This window comes from Pimephales promelas, chromosome 10 (assembly GCF_988280905.1).
Source record: "Pimephales promelas chromosome 10, fPimPro1.hap1.1, whole genome shotgun sequence".
NCBI classification, from domain to species: domain Eukaryota; kingdom Metazoa; phylum Chordata; class Actinopteri; order Cypriniformes; family Leuciscidae; genus Pimephales; species Pimephales promelas.
Genome location: NC_142778.1, coordinates 8,929,182 through 8,951,100, shown reverse-complemented (window position 1 = coordinate 8,951,100; position 21,919 = coordinate 8,929,182). Strand labels below are relative to the sequence as shown.

Genomic DNA, 21,919 nt, shown 5'->3' with positions numbered 1-21,919 from the left:
CAAGTCCCAAGGACTTTTCTATCCCTTCAGAGGTGTGTGTGTGTGTCTAAAATGAGAAGTCATCCACCTCCGCAGAGCTCTCTTTATTATGAAGGTTCATGGGGCGCGTAGATCTAGGCTATGCACAGAACGATTTTTTTAAGCAGAAAATTAATAATTTTTGAATGCATTTATTGGTATATAAACCACTATATATTTTATAATGACATAATTGTACATGTAGCCTACATTAATATGTTTTAAATAGAATTACGATTACTGTAGGCTAATATAGTAGCAGGGCATTCTACATTTGAAAGGACAATAATAAAGTGTCAGTGTCTTTCATAAGACTTTAACTTAGCCAGCTATATAAAAAAATCTATCATTTCTTCACATTTTGCCACTGCTTTTTAGTGACAGTCGATATGCATGGGACATAGAGAGCCTAAGTCCCTCCCCTTCCGGTCGACCACCATGGGACCTTATTTCGGAAAAAATTGTATGGTAGTCAATGGCGAGAGACAACAAATATTTTGATCTTGTTTGAATTGTGCCCTGAATTGCACATATGATCTTTGTCAATTTATAAGATACATTTTAAAGTAAAGAAAGTCACAGTTTGATGTGAAACCGTTGAGGTATAAGACTGTGAAAATACGTAATTACAAAGACTACAAACCCCAAAGGCGCACATTTTCTCTCAATGAATGAAGCTAACTTTGCTGAGGCTAATTGTCATTGTTTCTATAGTCTTACGGTATAATCGTAACGTTACGCCGTCATACCTGAGTGTTTTATACCAGACTGCACACACATGAGCAGAGGATCTCGTTTCGCTTCCCGGGAGATGTAGTTCATTGAGCGATTTTCACATACAACTAAAAGTTACTCTTCTGTTTTATGACAAATGGCGACGTTTTCGACTTGCAGAATTATCTTTTAAATTGACAAACATCATATGTGTAATTCAGGGCACAGTTCAGACGGAATAAAAAGATAAGTTGTCTCTCGCCATTGACTACCATACATATTTTTTCCGAAATAAGGTCCCATGAGCCGGAAGCGGAGGGGCGGGACTTGGGCTCTCTATTGGCGATGACAGTGATGGCCATACCCACTCCCATACCTCCCTTCTTTTCACAGCCATCCACACCCATTTAAATTGCATTTTTCAAAAAGATTGTGAACTAGACATGAGCTGAAAAGAGGGCGGTTTCATGACCCTTTAAATTCAAATAAGTTTGAATAATAAGTGAGGATTCATTGTCACAGGAATAACTATGCAACATGTATTTCACTTAATTAACCGATTAACAAAACGGAAGGGAAAAAAATTATACGACGACGAGTAGCAGCCTATATGCTGAGTTTGGATCATTTGTGACGTGCTTCGTGAAGTTCACTAAAAGGAAACTGAGGTGGCAGAAAGTGGTTGGTTGTTTTCTTTATTTTATAAAAGTAAACATTATCTGTATGACCAATTCTATTTGACCCATTTAAGTAGAGCCATTTAAGTAGTTTCCACTGTTATTAGTAAACAATTCAAGTGATCTCAGCCTAAAAAAGGCAACCAAACTAAAAGTTACACTTTTCTCCAAGCATATTTGAAAGGATGATGTTGATGATTTTCCTTTATTTACTGGTATTTTACATAAGCTAATATATAATAATAAAATGTGACTGGTTTAAAATGGGTTCAAATGGACTCTCAAAACCTGAATTTTATATGTATAGCATATATATTTTTAACCATGCAGCAAATCTTTCTTGAAAAATTACTTTTTAAACCGTTTTACCGATAGTATTAATCGATCAATATTCTTACTGTCGGTTAACTGGTTAATTATGAGTATCCTCACTTTGAGTCATTTTGGATTTGGAGGTGTTGAGGAAATGGAAAGAAGCTTGTGGTTAAGGATCTTGGCTGGTTTGATCTGAGGGGTCAAAAGGGATCCTGAATTTGTTCCAGTTTTAGCCATTAAGCCACATTAACCCCTGGTTCAACTGTTCCTTTGTCTCCTACAGTAACAAGAAAAATTGTGAGTGGGGAGCTCTTCGGTCAGCTGCTGCTAGTATGTAATGTCCTTAATGCAGCTTTTGCTTGCTTAATTGAGAGTTAATGTGAACATTATGGACGTTGACCTTGTGAGGGTCTTAACACAGTCTTAAGATGAGGTGAATAAGCTGACACCAATCCTGCTGAGAAGCCCAATGGTCTTTTACCGGATTTACCACTGGTTTTCTTAGCATTAGCGAAAGTCTTTACTTCTCCATTAAGCACTCATAAGTTAGACTGAGTTGTACATAAAGTCTTGCTGTGATTTGTTCTTGCATTTGGCTCAATGCAATAGTTGCACTGATTTTAAAATGTTAGTTGTTTGATGCATTGATGTCGAGCTTGAATTCTCTCACAGCTTTGGCACCAGCGCCGGTTAAATACAGCTCCGTCCAACATTAATACAGCGTTTCATTCCCAATGACACATTTACTCTAAACTCTTCAACAACGTTGACTGCTACTGTAGGTTTAGTTTCATTACTCAGTCAAGAGCTCAAGTAAATGAGTTGTAATTGAAACGAAGAAATTCTGTAATTGCAGGGTCTGTGAACAAACTATAATCTTGTGATGTGGTATGCCCCAGGGTTTGTTATTATATACTTTGGCAACATATCATTTTTTCTTTAGGATGCCCTGTTTTTAGTCTCTGAGTCATGGGCAAAAATGACTATTTATTCATGAATTGATGAATAAATTATATCAGTTATTCCTGCTATATTTGTGGCTGCTGGAATTTCCTCATGTTTTATGGGTCTGATGGCTGACTTGAGCTGGCAAGGCTTTATTTAGGGTTCCCTGTCTAAAACCATAACCTTAATCACAATTCACAACCCAAAATCAAGACTTTTTGACTTATGTTCCATTTAGCAATGATGACTCATATCTTCACTGAAATAGCCTGATGAAGTAGCTGAGGAATTTGGAGATGGTGCAGTTCTGCATGGGAGTGAAGTTCAAAGGTCAAGGTGTTTCCATATGGGAATGAGAGTTAAGAAAATTAAGTTCTAGCCTGAGGTTAAAGGTCATGAGGGGGAGGCTTACATGGGGAACATTTGCCGGATATCACACCGAGGACACGTATTATCAGTTCAGTAAACTCGCTCTCTCTCTCGCTCATTGATTAGTGGAAAAATCTGCTTGTGTTTGTAAATTGAGTTATGTAATGTAAGTCTGTAAGTAGTTCTTGTCTCCTGCATTTGTAGTGTGTGACAGCCCCTTTAGTGTCCGCTTCAACTTCTGGTGGAGCGCAGTGTATGGAAATTGTAAAAAATGAAGTACAAAATTAAATCTGGAGGCGTTACGCAACAGAACAAAGCAAAAATGATCTAATCCACCTTAACACTAAAGGATTTTAAACCTTCTGGAACTCATTACTAAAATGTTATGGTTTAATATAATATTAATGTTATGTGTTATTTGTTAATAATACACTGCTTGGCCAAAAATAAAAAAGTCGCTGTTTGTATTTAAACAAGCAAATACTCAAAAGTCTATAATTGGGTCGTTATTTCAGTGATTTGTTTTCGTATTATTATATGTTTGGCAACAATTATTTAACCCGTAACTGATGCACTGTAGCTTTTTATTTCTTTTATTTCGGATGATGTATCCCATGGCCATAATCCAGGATGACAATGCCAAGATTCATCGGGCTCAAATTGTAAAAGAGTGGATCAGTGAGCATGATTTAGCCACCTCAGAGTCCTGACCTTAACCCCATTGAAAGTCTTTACGATGTACTGAAGTAGAACGAGCAGATCTTCTGTAGTCAATACAAAATCTCTGACAAAAATGAATTCAACTATGACGAATGCATTCTGTAATCAAAGCTAAAGGCGGTCCAACGAAATATTATAGTGAGCGACTTTTGCTTGCTACTACCACAGTTTGTTATGGGAGAACCATATACTGGAGATTTTAACAGCAATAAATATGTATTTAGCATACATAGTTCATTGCATGCGAAAAAGCCTTTATTCTGATGGGAGGACATTTGCATATTTATTAAATTAATATTTCATTAGTTAGTCAACATCATGAATTGTTCTGCATTGTTGCGCTCCAAAATGTGTAACTCTCAGAGTTGCCACAACGGGCGCTACACCAGACGTCAGTCTTTTACGATCAGTTTTCTTTCTCAGGTCTTCTATCATGATAACAGTTTGAAGAATATCTTGCTGTGCACATTAGTTGAACTGTTGACATTTATATAGTTAGTTAACTGAATAACATGTTTTTCTGTTTGCAGACACTCAATCAAACTGGACCACAGTCTTTCTCTGACGGACAGTGTGAATCATGGCTCTTCCTTTTAAGAAAGATCTGGAGAAGTATAAGGAGATCGATGAGGATGAGATTTTGGACAAGCTTTCAGAGGAGGAGCTCAAGCAGCTGGAGAGTGCTCTAGATGAGATCGACCCAGAGGTGAGACACTTTTATTCACTCTTTCAGACAGTTTGACAAAATCTATCTAAACTTCATTTAACGGTAACACTTCCTTTTACAGTCCAGTTACCCATGTAAATACTATGTACTTATTTTAGTAACTACAATTACTAGGTAATAACTAGTACTAACCCTGAACCTACCCATGTTCCATGTACTTACCTTATATTAGCCAGGACTGTACTTTCTAGGTAAGTACACTGCAAGTACTGTACTGTAAAAGGAAGCGTTACCCATTTAGCAACGTGCAACTTGCAACGTGGGTCATAGTTCACATCCGGACAGAAATAAGTGTTTGTTTGAATGGCCACATTTCATATAGCAAATCATAAAGATTGAGTTCATGACACTTTAATTTGATTTTGGACATGTTTGATGGCTTCAGCACTAGAGTCAAAATTATGAACTCCATATATATTTCCATGCATTTGTGTTGATGTCTACATCATTGTTACAGCAGTGGATGGAGATATACCAGAATTTGATTGCACTGCTCAAAACAAAGGGATCAGTTATTAATGTTTATCACCCCAAAATCTGAATGACCTTTTCATCCTTTGTGGAACATAGCTTAAAGAAGATATTTTGAAGAACGTTGGTATCAGTTTTGGTGACCATTGACTTGAAAAACACTGAGACATTTCTCAAAATATCTTGTTCCACAGAAGAAAGCTACAAGTTGAGTAAATAATGACAGAATGTTCATTTTTGAAAATGTATTATCCCTTCCTGAAGCACTTGTGTGGAAAATCAGTCCTAAAGTTGGGAATTTAATAATTTGATGTTGTATGCACGCAGAGCAAAAAAGCTTAGAAAAAATCAGACACAAACAATCAGCCTTTCATTTCTGGTAAATTGCCAGTAACATGGTGGTGATGTAATTCACAATAATGTTATTGTGAATATGGGTGTGGTCATATGTTTGCACTGCTGTGATAGTGTTGAGAAATCATTTGTTTATCAAACTTGTGAAAATAGCCATTTTCCAAACGGTGTAATTCTGCCTTTCTGGAGTTTCTGTTAAGACCTCTGATAAACAACTCTCTATCTGTTTGTTTACGAATAAACAGAGTTCAAGTTTGCTCCCAAACACAAGAGCCAAACACTCTTCAGCAAAAATATCTCAGCAGTTGTTGTTGTTTTCTTTCCCTATTAAGCAAATATGTGTCAGTAAACAAAAAAAATTCTGTACATTTCTGTTCCATACTATAATTGGTACATCTGTTCTGAATCCATTACCCAGAATGCTCTACTGCCAGCCGGACTCAGGCAGAAGGACCAGACCACAAAACGGGCCACCGGTGGTTTTAACCGTGACAAACTCCTGCAGTATCTGGAGAAGGAAGCTATGGACCATAAAGACCGTGAAGATTGCGTCCCCTTCACCGGAGAAAGGAAAGGTACAAGAATGAGATGAGACGTGTTTGATATCAGTCTGATTTTTGATACAGCAATAAACATTACTTTATCAGAAATGCCACTCGTGAAATATCCATAAGGGTCCAGGTCTTGAAGATTTGCTGCATTAACTTATTAGTAGAGTTTCTTAGAATCAGAGTTTGTATGACTCGGTACAGTTGAGGGTTTAAAAGAATCTGTTTCATTGAAGATCTGAATTGTTCAGTCATCATTTAATTTCTGTCAGAATTTTGCGACAATTTCATAAATCATATGAAATCATAAAAATGACTGAGAAATGCTGTACACTGAATCCTAATTGTCTGTCTTCTCTCATAAAACAACATTTTTTTGGTGTAAATTTAAAAAAGATCAATACAAAATAATGTTTAAAGACTATAAATAATGTTAGAAAATAATGTTATGCTGTCGATTAAATAAGCTGTTTCCTAACTAAAGCAGTTTATTCTGTGTACTGAAGCCTCTTCTCCTTTGAAAAAATGGGTAACACTTCCTTTTACAGTACAGTACTTATGTGTACTTAAAGTGAGAAAGTACTAGCTAATATAAAATAAGTACATGGGTTAGGGCTAGGTTAGTAAATGCAATTACTATAATAACAGGACTGTAAAAAGAAGCGTTACCAAAATATGACCCATTGTATCGCAGCTTTACATTTATTTTTTGCTACAGTAACATTGGTGGCTTGCCTTAAAGGGTACATATCATGCTTTTAAATCATTCATTTTTACTTATAAATCATACATTTGTGGTCTATATAAAGCATAACTGCAATGCTTGGGTCTGAATTCCTCATTATTATAGCTCCACAGGCCCCTTTTCTACCCCTTTTCTGATGTGCGTCTGTGAGCGACCTGTTTCAAAGCGGCCCCTTTAAATAAAATGGAATAAAAACGCTCTCCAGGTCGCTGAGTTCACACTCGGTTCAACTCCCCGCGTTCGGCCATTATTGTAGTTTGATTAGAGATATACGATTATGTACTATAGCTTCAAAGAACATTTTTAGTCACTCGTTAACAAAATGTCAACAACGGAAGACTTGTCCATCAAGCCTTACATATTCGAGCCAGAGCGAGTGAATTGAAAAAGACGACGACGAAAAAGATGACGACGAACCTGTAGAATGTCTTCATATGGATGCAGGGGTATGTAACGTTAAGTTAACTATGTTGTGTTATTAGTGAAAGTCGACTATTTCTCTTGTTAAAACAAGCACACTGACAAGATAAATGACTACGGTCCAATCTTACCACTAAAAATCTGTATTAATAATGATATAATAACTTGCGTGTAGAAAAGCATCAGAAAACACAGCAGCTAAATGATAGAAGGAATTTACCCCTCATTCAGACGAAGTCGATCGGCAAACCCTTTTGTATACTGGTGGAGGTTGTTGAAGTGGGGATCCTTGAAGTGCTTCCGGTCACTACATCCAAGAACCGAACATTTTGACTTGCCCTCTTGTAACTTCTGCATCATTGAGCTTGGACTACAAAATCAGAGCGAGAAATAATAATGGCGGATTGCTTGAAGTGTTGGGCCGGTAGTCAATGTCCTTATTTGTCAGTTCCGCTGCAAATACGATGATGTGATAAAAATCTGAACAGGTTGAAAAATATTACCAAAACAGAATATAATGATATAAACGAAGCACCTGAAGAGAATAATTTCATCTTTTCTGTACTTATAAACACTCCAAATATACAACAAAATGCATTTAAGGGCTAAAAAAGTGGATTTTGCATGATATGTCCCTTTTAAAGTGACCCTGGTTATGATATGTCTATATGTTTATTTGTCCTTTTGGAGCTTGACCATATACATCACTGTCCTTTTTTGTTTATATGAAAAGGAAAAGTTATACAGGTTTAGTGTTAATAAATAACATTTTCATTACTTTGAGTAAACCGGTTCTAATAATGCTGCATCCAAAATCACATACACTCTGATTGGGTTCTTATTTTGAAAAAAGTACATATTTTTATGTTTAAACAGTCACACAGTATGTTCTGTATAGTATGAATGTACTACATTCGTCATGTTGTCATGTGACCTCCTCCCTCTTCACTCCCATTCACAACTCCTCTCCCCTGGTCTCTTGGGATAGTAAACTGCCTGCTGAATGCGCACTTCAGAATATCACCAGAAGTAGTAGGTCATCCAGGAACTTTTTGTGAATTTGGACATACTACTAATCTCCCAGTGTGTTTCGTCTACTATAGTGCTATATTGGGGAGTATTTAGGCTTATTTAGATCCAGCCATTGAGATGATTGGTTAGGGGACCGTAAGGGGTTATTCTATGTTTTGGGCTCAGTGTTGGTCAAGTTTTGCTGAAGCTTTTAGAGCCTGGTTGTTATTGTGACTCACTGCACGTGTGTGAAAGCCCTGATATACTCAGGACAAGGTTATTTGCTTGGGGGTAAAAAAAAGTTTGAAATCGCTTCAGGAATATACAGTACTCTATCTCGACGCCGCCTGCACTGGTGAGAGCTGCGTTTAGATGAATATGTAAATCTGCTGCACACTTTCCTCTCAAGATCAAAATAAACGCACCGTAAAAGTTACAGCAGTAAGAAAACAACAGTTAAGAAAGCAAATGAACTCGAAAGTTTTGCCCTGATAGTTTGAATTTATATCACACCACATTTGTTTCTTTTATTTGGTTTGAAGAATATCGGGGCCTTGGCTCTTCCATATCCTCCTGCTGTGTGTGTGTGTGTGTGTGTGTGTTAGTGAGAGTGCTGTATCAGCTCCTGTAGTGATTTAAATTCTGCTATCTCTGCATGTATGATTAGTTAATACTGTCTGTACTTACAGTACATAACCACACACACTGAGGCTTGGATGCCCGATATCTGTATGTGTTTGTGGGATTGTCTGTGTGTGTATTAACATGTTGGCTTGGCACGTGAATGCCCCATTTAGTAAATGCACACTGCTTTTTATCTACTGAAGCTGCTGAGATACATGCACTCATTCACAGCTCCATGATGCCGATAGTGTTGAGAGAGACAGATGTTTAATAATAAATTATAGTGTCTAAGTATGTGCATGTACAGGGGTTGGACAATGAAACTGAAACACTGGCCAATGTTGGAGGTTTCACATCTATATGCCTGGCGGACAATCTTCAGAGTGAAGCACGGGTGGATCAGTGATGGTTTGAGCTCCAATATCATGACAATCCTGATTGTATTTGATGGACACGACACTGCCGAGGACTACCAAACCCTTCTGGAGGATCATGAGCACCTGATGCTGAAACCGTGTAACAGCATGATCATGCACCAAAACACACAGCAAGACTTGTGACAGAAGGGTTTGATGAAGATGAAAGTGACGTTGAACATCTCCCATGGTCTGACAGTCACCAGATCTGAATATTATTGAGGTGTTTTGGAGGAGCGAGTCCACCAGCATCATATAGTGACCTGGACACTGTTCTGGAAGAGGAACGGCTCATAATCCCTCTGGTCACTGTGAAGGACTTCTATCTGTCAATTGGTGCTGTATTTGGATGCAAAATGAGGCCCTCACCATTCTAACAAATTATTGTGTAGTAAAACCAGGTGTTTCAGTTTTTTTGTCCAACCCCTGTAGATTTAAGGCCTGTTCACACCATGACGAATATTTGGTGCGACGATTCTGTGATAAACATCTTAATTTGAATGAACGGCTGTTACTCTGCCTCTGTCTTTGCTGTGTTAAGAAAACTGGCCAGCCAATAGAGTGCCGAAGTTACGACGTCACTCTGTAAGGCAAAACGCGGAAGCGATTCGCATTTTAGCACTCCGGGTTCCCTTCGCTTGAATGGGTTTTTGCTAAATCGCCTGAAATAAGGTCTGTGGTGAACAAAACCTCTAAATATTTTCACGTTTTGATCTATGACATAGAACACACAGTTATAACCTGCTTGTGGTTTTTTAAACTTTATTGTGTCTGATTGTGTTTTTTAAAATCTTTTATACAGGCTTCAAAATCTATAAATTTTGGATTAACTTGTAAAGATTATCTTGCTAAACAAAACGTGTGAGGGTCACAACCCTTTGTTAAAGACGGATCTTATTTTTTGCGATTTTCCAAAAGTCTATGGGGAAAATGCATAGCTTTTCGACCGACGGAACCCATGCGCCGCTAGCTTCCAAGTTGTCCTACAAAGTGACGTCATCACTTCGGCACTCTATAGCATTTGTGCTTTTGGTCACATGCCCGCAGAACCATCAAACTAAGAATTGGTGGTGCTCTTAAGTTTTGCTAAATGACCGTGAATAGCAGAGGAAGAATCCGGAATAGGCTCTCATTCTCTGTACTCCTGTATTGGGTGTTGATTGAGAAACATTATAGTGAATACATAAAAATGAATGGCTGTTTAAAAACAGTGTTCGACTTCCGTTCTTCTCCGTTTTGTGTCTTGGAGTAACCAGGGTGTTTCTGCTTTTCTATAAACGCCACCTACTGTCAGAGCCCCAAACTGCATTTTCATTCACACAAATCACGAACAGAGCTGAAGTTTAGTTTTGGTTATAGGCGTTTGGCTTCTGACATGTATAAGCGGTAGACCAATCACAACAGACCATCTGGCCAATCAGAGCAGAGTAGCTTGCAGAAAGAAGGGATATACAGTGACTGATTTGTCATTTGAGAATAATTGAAAAATGTTGTGATGAACAAATGAAACAGTTTTTTACATGCCATCCTGTTGTGGGAGACCTCCAAAACAAAATTGGAAGCCTTTAAAATAACATAATAGCACTTTAAGGTTAGTGTGTAGTTATTACTTAGCTTTATTTAATAAAAACTCTAGTTTATATGGTACGTCCTAAATTTAGATTCATGTGAGTTTACTCACCTCTCTTGTTGTGCCCAGCCCAACTTAAGTTGTTTGTTCTTGCTAGGTGTCTTCCATTCAATCAGTCAATGAATGATTTGATGATAATTTCCTGTGACTCGACTGTTAATCTCTTAACTGGGCAAATCACACAAATTGATCACATTTCAACAAGATGTGGGCCTACTTTAAGAATTCATCATCAGTTTCATGTTATCGCGGGTGCGTTAAGTGTCGAAACAATAAAACTGTGTGTCTAAAATATATACAGCATGAGGAAATATTAGCCAAAGGTTGTAAGATAACTAGCCTGATTCAGCAGATATATAAGATACACATGAGAGGTGTGGAGAATTTGTAAAGGTTGTTTAAAGGAACTAAAATTAACAAAATAATTCTAAAATCCAACCCTGCATATCACGTTTTAGATCGGCGCAAGAGATCTACAAAAATAGTAGTACTGTAAAGATTTGCTACAAATGCTATAACAAAACATGTTGTTTTTTTTTGCTTTAAATTATTACATGTATGTAATTTCTGATTAGAGGTGAAAGTTACTAAATGTTGACTTGACTGACTGCTTCAATGGCCACTTTAAGCCTTTTTATTGTTTGGAATCCTATTTAAAATAATGTAGAACACCTCCTGTATAAATGGCAGTGTGTGTGTTTTGTATGTGAAACTGGTATTGCTTCTTATTCTATTGAGATGACAAACCGGTTCTGCGGAAAATCAGTATTTCAGCAGAAAACCCTACTAAACTCAGTAAACCGGTTACTAAATAGCAGTATTATTTACCTGAGAAATGTTTTTCCTGAACACTTTATAGCCATTTTCAAATACAACAAACCATGGAGATAATGTTAATGAATGTATTGGTCACCTGTGGTCTTTGTCAGCTGATTGATTTGAGTATATGACTTTATGACTGGGGATGTTTCCAGCCATTTTCTGGGCTGTCAGGATGAAATATAAAGATCTTTAGAGTATGTGGTTCCCACCCTGGCATCGTCTGCTAAATCCATCTCAGATGGGTTCAATATCTTATTACACACACACCAGATTAGCCTGTAATGGTTTAAAACACTACGCTTTTAGCATTAGTGTCAACAGTAGTGTGTATATTAGTGTTGCAATGAATTCAAATTCAGTTGTTTACAGCTCAGACCTGTAAAAATCACTGACACACACACCCTTGTCCTGTTAGTCATGGTTCATTTGCAATACGTAATGTTCTTTGGGTCACTGAATGTTCATTAAATTAAGTGTCTACAGTAATAATTTGTTACATATATATAGCGCTTCTCTCTGCACTCAAAGTGCTTTATATTGAAGGGGGAATCTCCTCAACCACCACCAATGAGCAGCATCCTCATGGATGACAAGACGGCAGCCATAGTGAGCCAGATAGTCACCAGCTTACTGAAGGAGAGGAGACGGACTGATGAAGCCATTCAGTATTTTTATGGGGATGATTATGAGGCTATGATGGTGGATAGAGGCCAATTCGGCAAGTTAGGCCACGATGCCGGGGTTACACCCATTCTCTGAGGACATCCATGACCACAGAGAGTCAGGACCTCTGTTTAAAGTCTCTCATCCGAAACACGGATACAGTAGAAACACAAACAACAGTTTATAAAGCTTTTGTACACATTTAAGTCACCTGTTCATTGTCCACCTTTGACAAATTAGTCTTGGCCTTGTTGTAAGGATTATTTTTTTGTGTGTGTGTGTGTGTGTGTAAAACAAAGCAAAATTGTGCAGGACAAAAATACTTATTTGGAGAAATTGTATACCATTCAAAAGTTTTGGGTCAGTAAGATCTATGATGTGGATTTTTTTTTTTTTTCATGCCATAAAATTAAAGGTACAATATGTAAGTATTTTGTAATAAAATATCCAAAACTATATTTATAAAATATCCAAAACTATATATACAACTATATTCCCTGTAGTTGTGTACTTACAATACCCCAAAAGATTTTTAATTTCAGAGAAATTCCCATTTTTGCAAGCAGACTTTGAGGAAAAAAGGAGAACTAAAACAAGGATCAATATCAGCGTGGCGTTTTCGAAGATGCCAAAAGCTCCACGTCCGTGACAAACTTTGACATGACAGTGACTCTTGCATGTACTTTATAAGACAGATGAGCAAATGTACATAAAACTAATCGATGTTATATAGTTCAACATGATGAAATGTTAGAATATGATCTGTATGTCATTCTAATGTTGATCTGGCTTACTGCCAGAGATGTATAGTAACAAAGTAGAACTACTTAAGTATTGTACTTAAGTACTAAAATGCTGTATCTGTACTCTACTAGAGCATGTTTTTCTCATACTTCTACTTTTACTTCAGTAGATATTTTCGATGAATTTAATACTTTTACTTCGATATTTTTTTTTTTAATGTTTTGCTAGTTACTCGTTACAATTATAAAAATTTTACGAATCATTCTTTGCAAGTTAGCTTTCATGCTGCCTAAATCACTCGCCAGTTTTATAGGGTAATGGTATTGATTGACACACACATTGACAACTAATGCAGGGGTTGTCCTGCAATGACATTTTTTTTTTTTTTGGCGGCCGCCAAAGCAAATTTGTATCCCGCCAAAGCACCTTATTTGATTGCTAGTTCAAACTTTTGACTGCTTTCTTTAATAATTACATGACACAATACTTGTACTTTTACTTTTAGTACTTAAGAAGTGACTTTTAAAATAAACTACTTGCAATACTTAAGTACAAAAAATGTTGAATACTTTAGTACTTCTTAAGTGTGGTGCTTAAAGAGCACTTCAACTTCCACTCAAGTCACTTTTTGATAGAGCACTTGCACTTTTACTCAAGTCCGGGTTTCTAGTACTGTACTGCTTGTAGCATACAGCTACCAAATAACACACAGAATAACATTATAAACTTTCACCACACTCAAATGCAGTTTAGTGTGATAGTGTAGAGCAAGTGAAATCGCGCTGACCTGTGAGTATTAATACAACATTTAGAAGGTAGAATTAAATGTTATTATTCCTTTATATCCCTGGGACTCGCGTGTGGCACTGATATCTGACTGTCTCTTATTAGCATCACACCCTACTTCATACCACAGTCATGAAAAAAAATAAAAAGTATTCACTCACCCATAAGCATCATTAGATCCATTGGCTTGACGGCAAGTTCCATAATTCCACTGGAATTTTGCATCATCAACCTACATCTTTGTTATTGTAACTAGGTTAGCCACCCCTAGCGGCTGAATAAATTACATATTGCATGTCTTTAATGCTAAAGGTATTGTTTCAATTTTTTTTTCAAATAAATGTGGTTTCAACTCTTCAAGAATTCTAAAAGAAGTATTTTGCTTACCAAAAAAGTATTAAGCAATTATTAATTTTTTTTAACACCAAATAAGAAAATTAGATATCTGAAGGATCATTTGACACTCAAGGCTAAATTATATTTTCAAAAAGAAACATACAAAAATTTATTTATTTCACAATATTATTGTTTTACTATATTTCTAATCATCTAAATGCAGCTTTGGTGAGCATAAGAGTTTGTTTGTTTTTCCCCCTCCAATGTTTGATAGTGGTAGTGTTTATTAGTAACAACCAGTTATTGTACAACAAATGGTTATTGTAATATGTTCACGGCCTTTTTCACCTTGTATCTGCATAAAATTCCTTAAACCTGATCATCGACAATTAAAGAACAAGTGATTTCACAACTTCTAGTTTGGAATTTGAGATTGTTTGTTCAATCACAATGTCTGAGGACAAATGAGGAAACAGGAAGTGCTGGAATTCCTCTGGGATGAAATCTAAATGGCCCTTAGCAACAGAGAGAGAATTTAAGAGATACACAGTACTTGGGAGAGACGCCTATCTCTTTCTTTGTATATTTCCATGGTAATGTTGTCAGAGAGGGTACACATGAGACACAAAGTTTGTTGTTGAGGCATCATGGGATCCACCTCTGTGGCCATATCTGTTACTTGACTTGATAGTGAATTGGAATGGAAAACTTGACGGCATGGATTTCCTCTGTTTGCTGTCCTGTCCTGCTGGAGCCTTCAGAGTACAGCTGGCTGCGACAGCCTTAGCAGAAAGACTCGACTGTACTGGTCCACAGGGGAGGACACTGTGATTGGGTCGGGAAAGGACAGGAAGTAGTTTGGGAGGTAGAGGTCAGCCAAGATCAGCCCAGCGTCACAGCTGAGCCCAAGAGACCCACTGAGCTCCTCTCTTCTGGTTCTGACTGGTTTTGTGTTGTAGGCTTTTCTCTGAACCACAGTGTTTTATATGAAAAGAACAAAACAACTGCTAAATAAAGGGCTTAAATAAAGCTTTCCCTCTTTTCTCTGTGTGAGGTCTGCTTAACAAAGATGCTCCTTCAGATCCAGTACAGAACTGCTCTGTTCATATCTGGCCTTCAGATTCAGAATCATTGTCTGTGCAGTTCAGAATAAACCACGACTCTAAGTTTAAAACGTAGCTGTTTTGGATTTAAAAACTGTAGGGAGTATTATGAATGCACACATGGTTTTCGTTAGGCTCCCAAACCAACTGTATGCTGAAAGATCAGTTTGGAAGGAATACAGTTTACATGTAAGCAGATGCTTTTACAGATAACGCACGTGTCCCAATGCCCAGTGTAAATACCCTCATGTTGCTGTTGTTTTGGATGCCTTAATGCTGAGGACTTTATTGCACTCCATAGCCTCTAACATATGTGATTTCTTCTGAGAAACCAGCAGTTTTAAGCAACCAGTTCACTTATAGGAATGGTTCCAATCCCCCCCCAAAATGAAAATGATCACATAAAAATTTACTTGCCCTCAAGCCATCCTAGGTGTATAACTATCTAGTGAAACGATGGGTTTGTGTAAGAAAAATTATGGAATCATTTAAATTTGTTTTGGTGAACTATTCCTTTAAAGGTGCTATATGTATTTTATTAGCGACCTCTATCGGTGATGTTCCAGATTGTAACCAATTTTTACAAGAGTGCTCGTGTTCTTGCGCGTGCTCGAACACAAGAGCGAGCACTCATGGTACCGGCCACACTGAGACTTTCTACACACTGGAGAAAGCATCACACAACATGCTGGAAACTCATGTAAACTCCCACTGCGACGTTACAATAATAGGCTACTTTTATCAGCTTGACATTGAACTAATGCTCCAGCTCGTACCATGATAACTTTACATTTGTGGTGTTATCTAGCATAAGGCATTTAACTAACTATTCGTGTGTCTTTCACAATTAGCAGTTTCAACATAGTAGGTGAATGTATAGTGTGATAATGAAAATGGTTAGTAAACTAGACTGAACTATATTAGTGTTACAGTAAGATCGTAGGAAGCAACATTACTGTACTGAACAGGTCTGGAAATGTGTATGAACAATATGGTAGTTGTGGGATGAGTGACGTTAGTCAGTAGATCTAGTACATGAAATAAGAGTTGCATCCTAAAGCACCTAATTTTTGTTATCCTGGAATAGTGTTGCACGGTGGACCTATACTTCAAAAGTTTCGCGATTCTCGGAAATTAAAAACCTCACGATACCTACATTGATTAGTATCGATACTTTTATGAATGACCGCGTTCCAGTTTGTATGAGACGCATTTTATGTTGGTGTGTGCAACGCATGCTTCTAGTCTCCCAATGGACATCTGTGTTTCTCCTCACGCACGTAGCAAAGAAGCTACAGCTGCCATGAGACAAACACTACAGTGAGACGGCTGCATGCGCGAGCACAAGTGATACTGTGGCTCCCGGTCAGTAGCGGAGTGGCAATCCGGAGAGTCTGGACTTTTTCCGGTGGGACGATAGCTTTTCGAGGCTGTGAGGGCCGGTCTGATAGTTATACATTGCAAGTTCTTAGCAACATCATCCGGCGACCTGGTATGCGCCTTCTTCCCGTTGGTCAAACTGTGCAGAATAGTCTCCGCAACTGCGATAGATTGAAGCGCGCGTCCGAGTGAAGATTGTGTGCGACTGCGCAAAGCCTCTGCTTGATTTAAAAAACAACAGATTTTAGCGCTAGATATCTTATTAATAGCAAACTAAATGAATGCTCTGCTAGTAAATGGACATGTTTTATTAATTTTTGTGTAAGGTGTACAACTTTCCCCCCCAACTTTCATAGATGGGATAAATAATTTGGAAGCTGCTAAAATAAAGCATACAAAGCATATATCCTCAAGATTGTCGGAAGGGGTGAATCGGGGCTAGAATCGGCCTAATTGACCCTTTGCTAAGCCCCGCCCTCCCTAGTTACTGTTGCTACGCCTGTCAAGCTTTCGCGGCTGGCCCATCTATTATAGTGTGTGGATGCACCTGGTGTCAGACATTCCCAATGAGATAATTAGTAATTTTCGGCGAACAAGTGAAATATATTTTAAGTGAAATATCTGAGAGAGCAAGACAAAAGGGACTACAGTATGCATTCGTGGGATATATTCACGACATTATATGCAACCGATTAGAGAATAATTTCTTACAAATTGAAGTTAAAGCCTAACGTTATAGTCCCAGCGCAAGCAGCAGCGCCTCATACGCTGACCGTTCAAATGGAAAACACAAATTGAGGAACAGCTATGTTCAATCATACACAGCAGGGTATGTGAAAATAATCTTAATAATTATAAATCACAAACTGACGACCCTGTTTTCTAACATTATAAATCTTTACTCTAACTTTTTTAAATTGATATTCAAAATAAGGCATCCATGCCAAAAAATTTATAATAATAATTATAAGAGTAGTTTCTTTTAGAAAAACAAATCTTACTGACTGCTAAATTTTTAATGGTAGTGTAGTGTAGTGTAGGTTAGTCAAATGCAAGCCTATTGGTTGATGATCAGGGCTTCTTAAACAAAAGCAAAAAAAAAAGAGAGGAGCCCAGATAAAGGTGACCTAGGAATGAGTAAGTAGGTTACTAAGAGAAGCTGTGCTGCTAATGTTATACTGTGTCTGTGTCACATTGAATAACCCAGTCCTGCTTTACTGCATTGACATGAAGAGATCATAACAATACAAGAGCACATTCTCCATTACTACAGCAGAAGAGAATTCGCTAATTTCAAGCATGAAGCATGTTTTAATTTGTTCTTGTTAAAATAGTTGAGGAGTGATCTAACCTGTCCTGCTGTTTTCACTTCTCCCCCCTGTTCCACCAGTACGGTTTTAACTTGTGTTGTTCATTTAAATCACAGAGCCTTGAAGGCATTGACTTTGTGTATGTGTGTAGGACATAGAAAACATTATACTGTATATATCTGTCATTGGAAATAACTGAATATTATCAAACATGTTATTGTAGTTGACTGTGTGTATGGTAGATATCCTCTGAACACATGAAATCATCTGTTAATGGCAAAAATACTCTTTTAGAACTCAGCAGTCTATAATTTCCCCAGTAGTGACTCTGCAAATAGTTATTCTCAATCAGTGTTCTTTTGTTTTATTTCCTGGTTCACATTAATAATTTTTTTGCACTGATAACATGTGTTTGGAATTCAGCCACACCTCAAACACAAAGCCTGTTCTTGTGTCCAGAGCAGTGAAAAAGGTCTTAGGATCCTCAGCCTGTTCCTGTTAGGAGCTCTAGAGAACCAAACAAACTAAAAACTAAAAAAAACTAAACAATAATCCATCCTGTGCCTAACAGCACCCCTTAAAAGTGGTAAAATCGCTGTAATGCACAGCCTGGCTATATGGAATAAAACAGGAGAATAAGAAAAAAAAGTATCTTTGAACTGCATGGTGTGTGTTTCCAAACCTCACAGGCCTGAGTGACGTACTGTTGCCGTCCTTTATGGAGGGGAAAGAAACTACGAATGTGTACTAAGTAGATAGTTCTAGTCCTAGAGCTGTGTGTAATGAGAGGTTTCTGAGCTGCCAGCTGCTTTTATGACTGTTGGAAATATTCTGTCATACATGAAGGTCTAGAATCATCATTTCATGGGTACTTAAAGGAATACTTCAGCAATAAATTAAATATGCCATGTTTCAAACCTCTTATTATTTTTAGAGTGCAACAATGCCTTTTCACTTTTTCAGTGGCCTTGGTTCAGAAAGTTTTTTAAGACCCGTAGGGGTCTGAATTCACTTGTTGTAAACCACAATATTACAAACTTTGATTTGAAGCAAAAAAGTATTTGAAAATTGGACAAAAAGACAAAGGTACATGATTGTGTACTTAAATATTTGCATGCATATTTCGCATCATTACTGTATGTAGTTTGAGAGCATAGGATTTTACATCATTCACAGTTCTTCATGGGATTAAGTGGGTGCTAAAGTGCTCTTTTGGCTCGATTTACTTGTTGTGGTTCTCTGATTATTGGAGATTTTTTCAGCATAATCATGGGTAATGTAGTTTTTTTCTTTCCAGGAAGACCTCTATTAAAAAAATATTTGATATAATATGGACTGTCCGCTTCAACAATAGCATAAAATCGATTAACAACCTTGAAGGATACTTTTGAGTATAATCCAGAGTTAGTTTTAAAGATTTTAGAAAAAAACTAATCCTAAACATTTTATTTTTTCCAATAACTATACCTGGCTCTTGCCATAAACATATCCGTAGAATCTAGAATGGCATTAAAGGAAAGAAAGAACAATCTCTATTTTTTTTTTTTTTTTTTTTAATAGGGCATGAAAAGAGATGTTTCAGAAAGGTTAACGCTGCTCTTTTACATACAATGTAAGCAGATAGTGACCAGGGCCATTAAAAAGTGGTTCAAGCGACTAATGATGACAGGTTGTTAATTTTTTTGGGGGGGGGAAACTGTTCCTTTAAATGTGTCTCAGAATCAGCATGAGTTGGAATATTCCATGTTGTAATGCGCTGAGGAGTGGAACAAATTTTGATGGACATTGAATAATGAATTTCCTGTAGTCTTTATATTCTATGAGAAAAGTTTAATTCATATGTGGGGTTTTATTGAAACACGAGCTGAATCAGCTTAGCAGAACATCCTCTCTCCCTCTCAGCAGTCACATGTCCTGAATAAAGAGCGTAGAGTGTGTTTTTCACTGTCCAGAAAGAAAGAGCTCATCACAAGACCAGCATCATATTACCCAAACTCATTATCAGTGTCAGAGAGTCAGATAGTCTGACTGGAGTTGGGTTGAGGTCAAGCGGTGAGTTATCATGATAGGCCTGCTGTACGCCGTCTATATCTGTCGTTCATAAATGTTAGCCATTTATATAGCTGGACATTATGTTTGACCACTAACCCTCTCTTTCTGCTGTGGTCTTCTTTGGTAGTGATGTAGTCTTTTGGCAATAATCAATGTAGTAAAGGGTTGTTCACTTTTTAATGTTTTGGCTGAGCTGCGAAGAAATAATTTTATTTTATGGTAGGAAGAGGCTGAGTTCTAGTATTTATTAAACTTAAACAAATGTTTAAGTGGAAAATTAAAAAATTATGTTTCAAAGTATATTAAAATAGAAAACTGTTATCTAGAATTAAAAATATTTTACATAGTAATACTGTTTTTACTGTATTTTGCAGCATTGTTGAACATACAACTTATTTCACTAACATTTAAAAACATCTCACCGAACCGAAACTTTTTAAAATATAAGTTGAATCTTAATGTATTTATGTGAGTGACATTAATGCCTGTTTCAGATTACACTATTTTATCCCGATCCGTTTGACGTAGGGTGTCATGCGGATTCGTAAACGGCAACGGGTGTCGGGACAACCTATGTCGCGTCTGCGATGCTTCACGATAAAAAGACTAGCATGTTTAGAAAAAAAAAATTTTGGTCCTCCATGTCGGTTTTTGTCAAGAGTGAACAAGCATATAAGTGTAAGAGTGAATGTGTGCGTGTGAGATGGCTCGCGATGACTGGTCGGAAAGCAACGTGTAGTCGGACATGTCCACGACAAGATTTTAGGAGTCAAAAATCTGACACCGTGACTATCGTAACAGACAAAAAAATTGTGCAATCAGAACCTGGCATAAAAAATAGTCTAAAGGGGCTTTCACACAGGACGTGGTATGCGCTGCGCTGGCCGCTGGGTTGAGCGTTGCCCTTCAGATACAACGTGATTTGCGCTGCGCCATGCCGTATGATATTATATATATATATATACAGGGGTTGGACAAAAAAAACTGAAACACCTGGTTTTACTACACAATAATTTGTTAGAATGGTGAGGGCCTCATTTTGCATCCAAATACAGCACCAATTGACAGATAGAAGTCCTTCACAGTGACCAGAGGGATTATGAGCCGTTCCTCTTCCAGAACAGTGTCCAGGTCACTATATGATGCTGGTGGACTCGCTCCTCCAAAACACCTCAATAATATTCAGATCTGGTGACTGTCAGACCATGGGAGATGTTCAACGTCACTTTCATCTTCATCAAACCCTTCTGTCACAAGTCTTGCTGTGTGTGTTGGTGCATGATCATGCTGATACACGGTTTGAGCATCAGGTGCTCATGATCCTCCAGAAGGGTTTGGTAGTCCTCGGCAGTGTCGTGTCCATCAAATACAATCAGGATTGTCATAATATTGGAGCTCAAACCATCACTGATCCACCCGTGCTTCACTCTGAAGATTGTCCGCCAGGCATATAGATGTGAAACCTCCAACATTGGCCAGTGTTTCAGTTTCATTGTCCAACCCCTGTATGTATATATATACACTCACCGGCCACTTTATTAGGTACCCCATGCTAGTAACGGGTTGGACCCCCTTTTGCGTTCAGAACTGCCTCAATTCTTCGTGGCATAGATTCAACAAGGTGCTGGAAGCATTCCTCAGGGAGTTTGGTCCATATTGACATGATGGCATCACACAGTTGCCGCAGATTTGTCGGCTGCACATCCATGATGCGAATCTCCCGTTCCACCACATCCCAAAGATGCTCTATTGGATTGAGATCTGGTGACTGTGGAGGCCATTTGAGTACAGCGAACTCATTGTCATGTTCAAGAAACCAGTCTGAGATGATTCCAGCTTTATGACATGGCGCATTATCCTGCTGAAAGTAGCCATCAGAAGTTGGGTACATTGTGGTCATAAAGGGATGGACATGGTCAGCAACAATACTCAGGTAGGCTGTGGCGTTGCAACGATGCTCAATTGGTACCAAGGGGTCCAAAGAGTGCCAAGAAAATATTCCCCACACCATGACACCAC

General features: G+C 37.8%; 1 protein-coding gene across 1 annotated transcript in view; it reads left to right on the top strand.

The window, feature by feature from the left end:
- tmod2 (tropomodulin 2) overlaps window positions 1-21,919 on the top strand; it is a 40,213-nt gene that overhangs the window by 2,951 nt on the left and 15,343 nt on the right. The window contains exons 2-3 of the mRNA XM_039681883.2: window positions 4,289-4,464; window positions 5,729-5,885. Of these exons, the coding sequence (XP_039537817.2) occupies window positions 4,339-4,464; window positions 5,729-5,885 (283 nt within the window). The 5' untranslated portion in view covers window positions 4,289-4,338. The remainder of the gene's footprint in view (window positions 1-4,288; window positions 4,465-5,728; window positions 5,886-21,919) is intronic.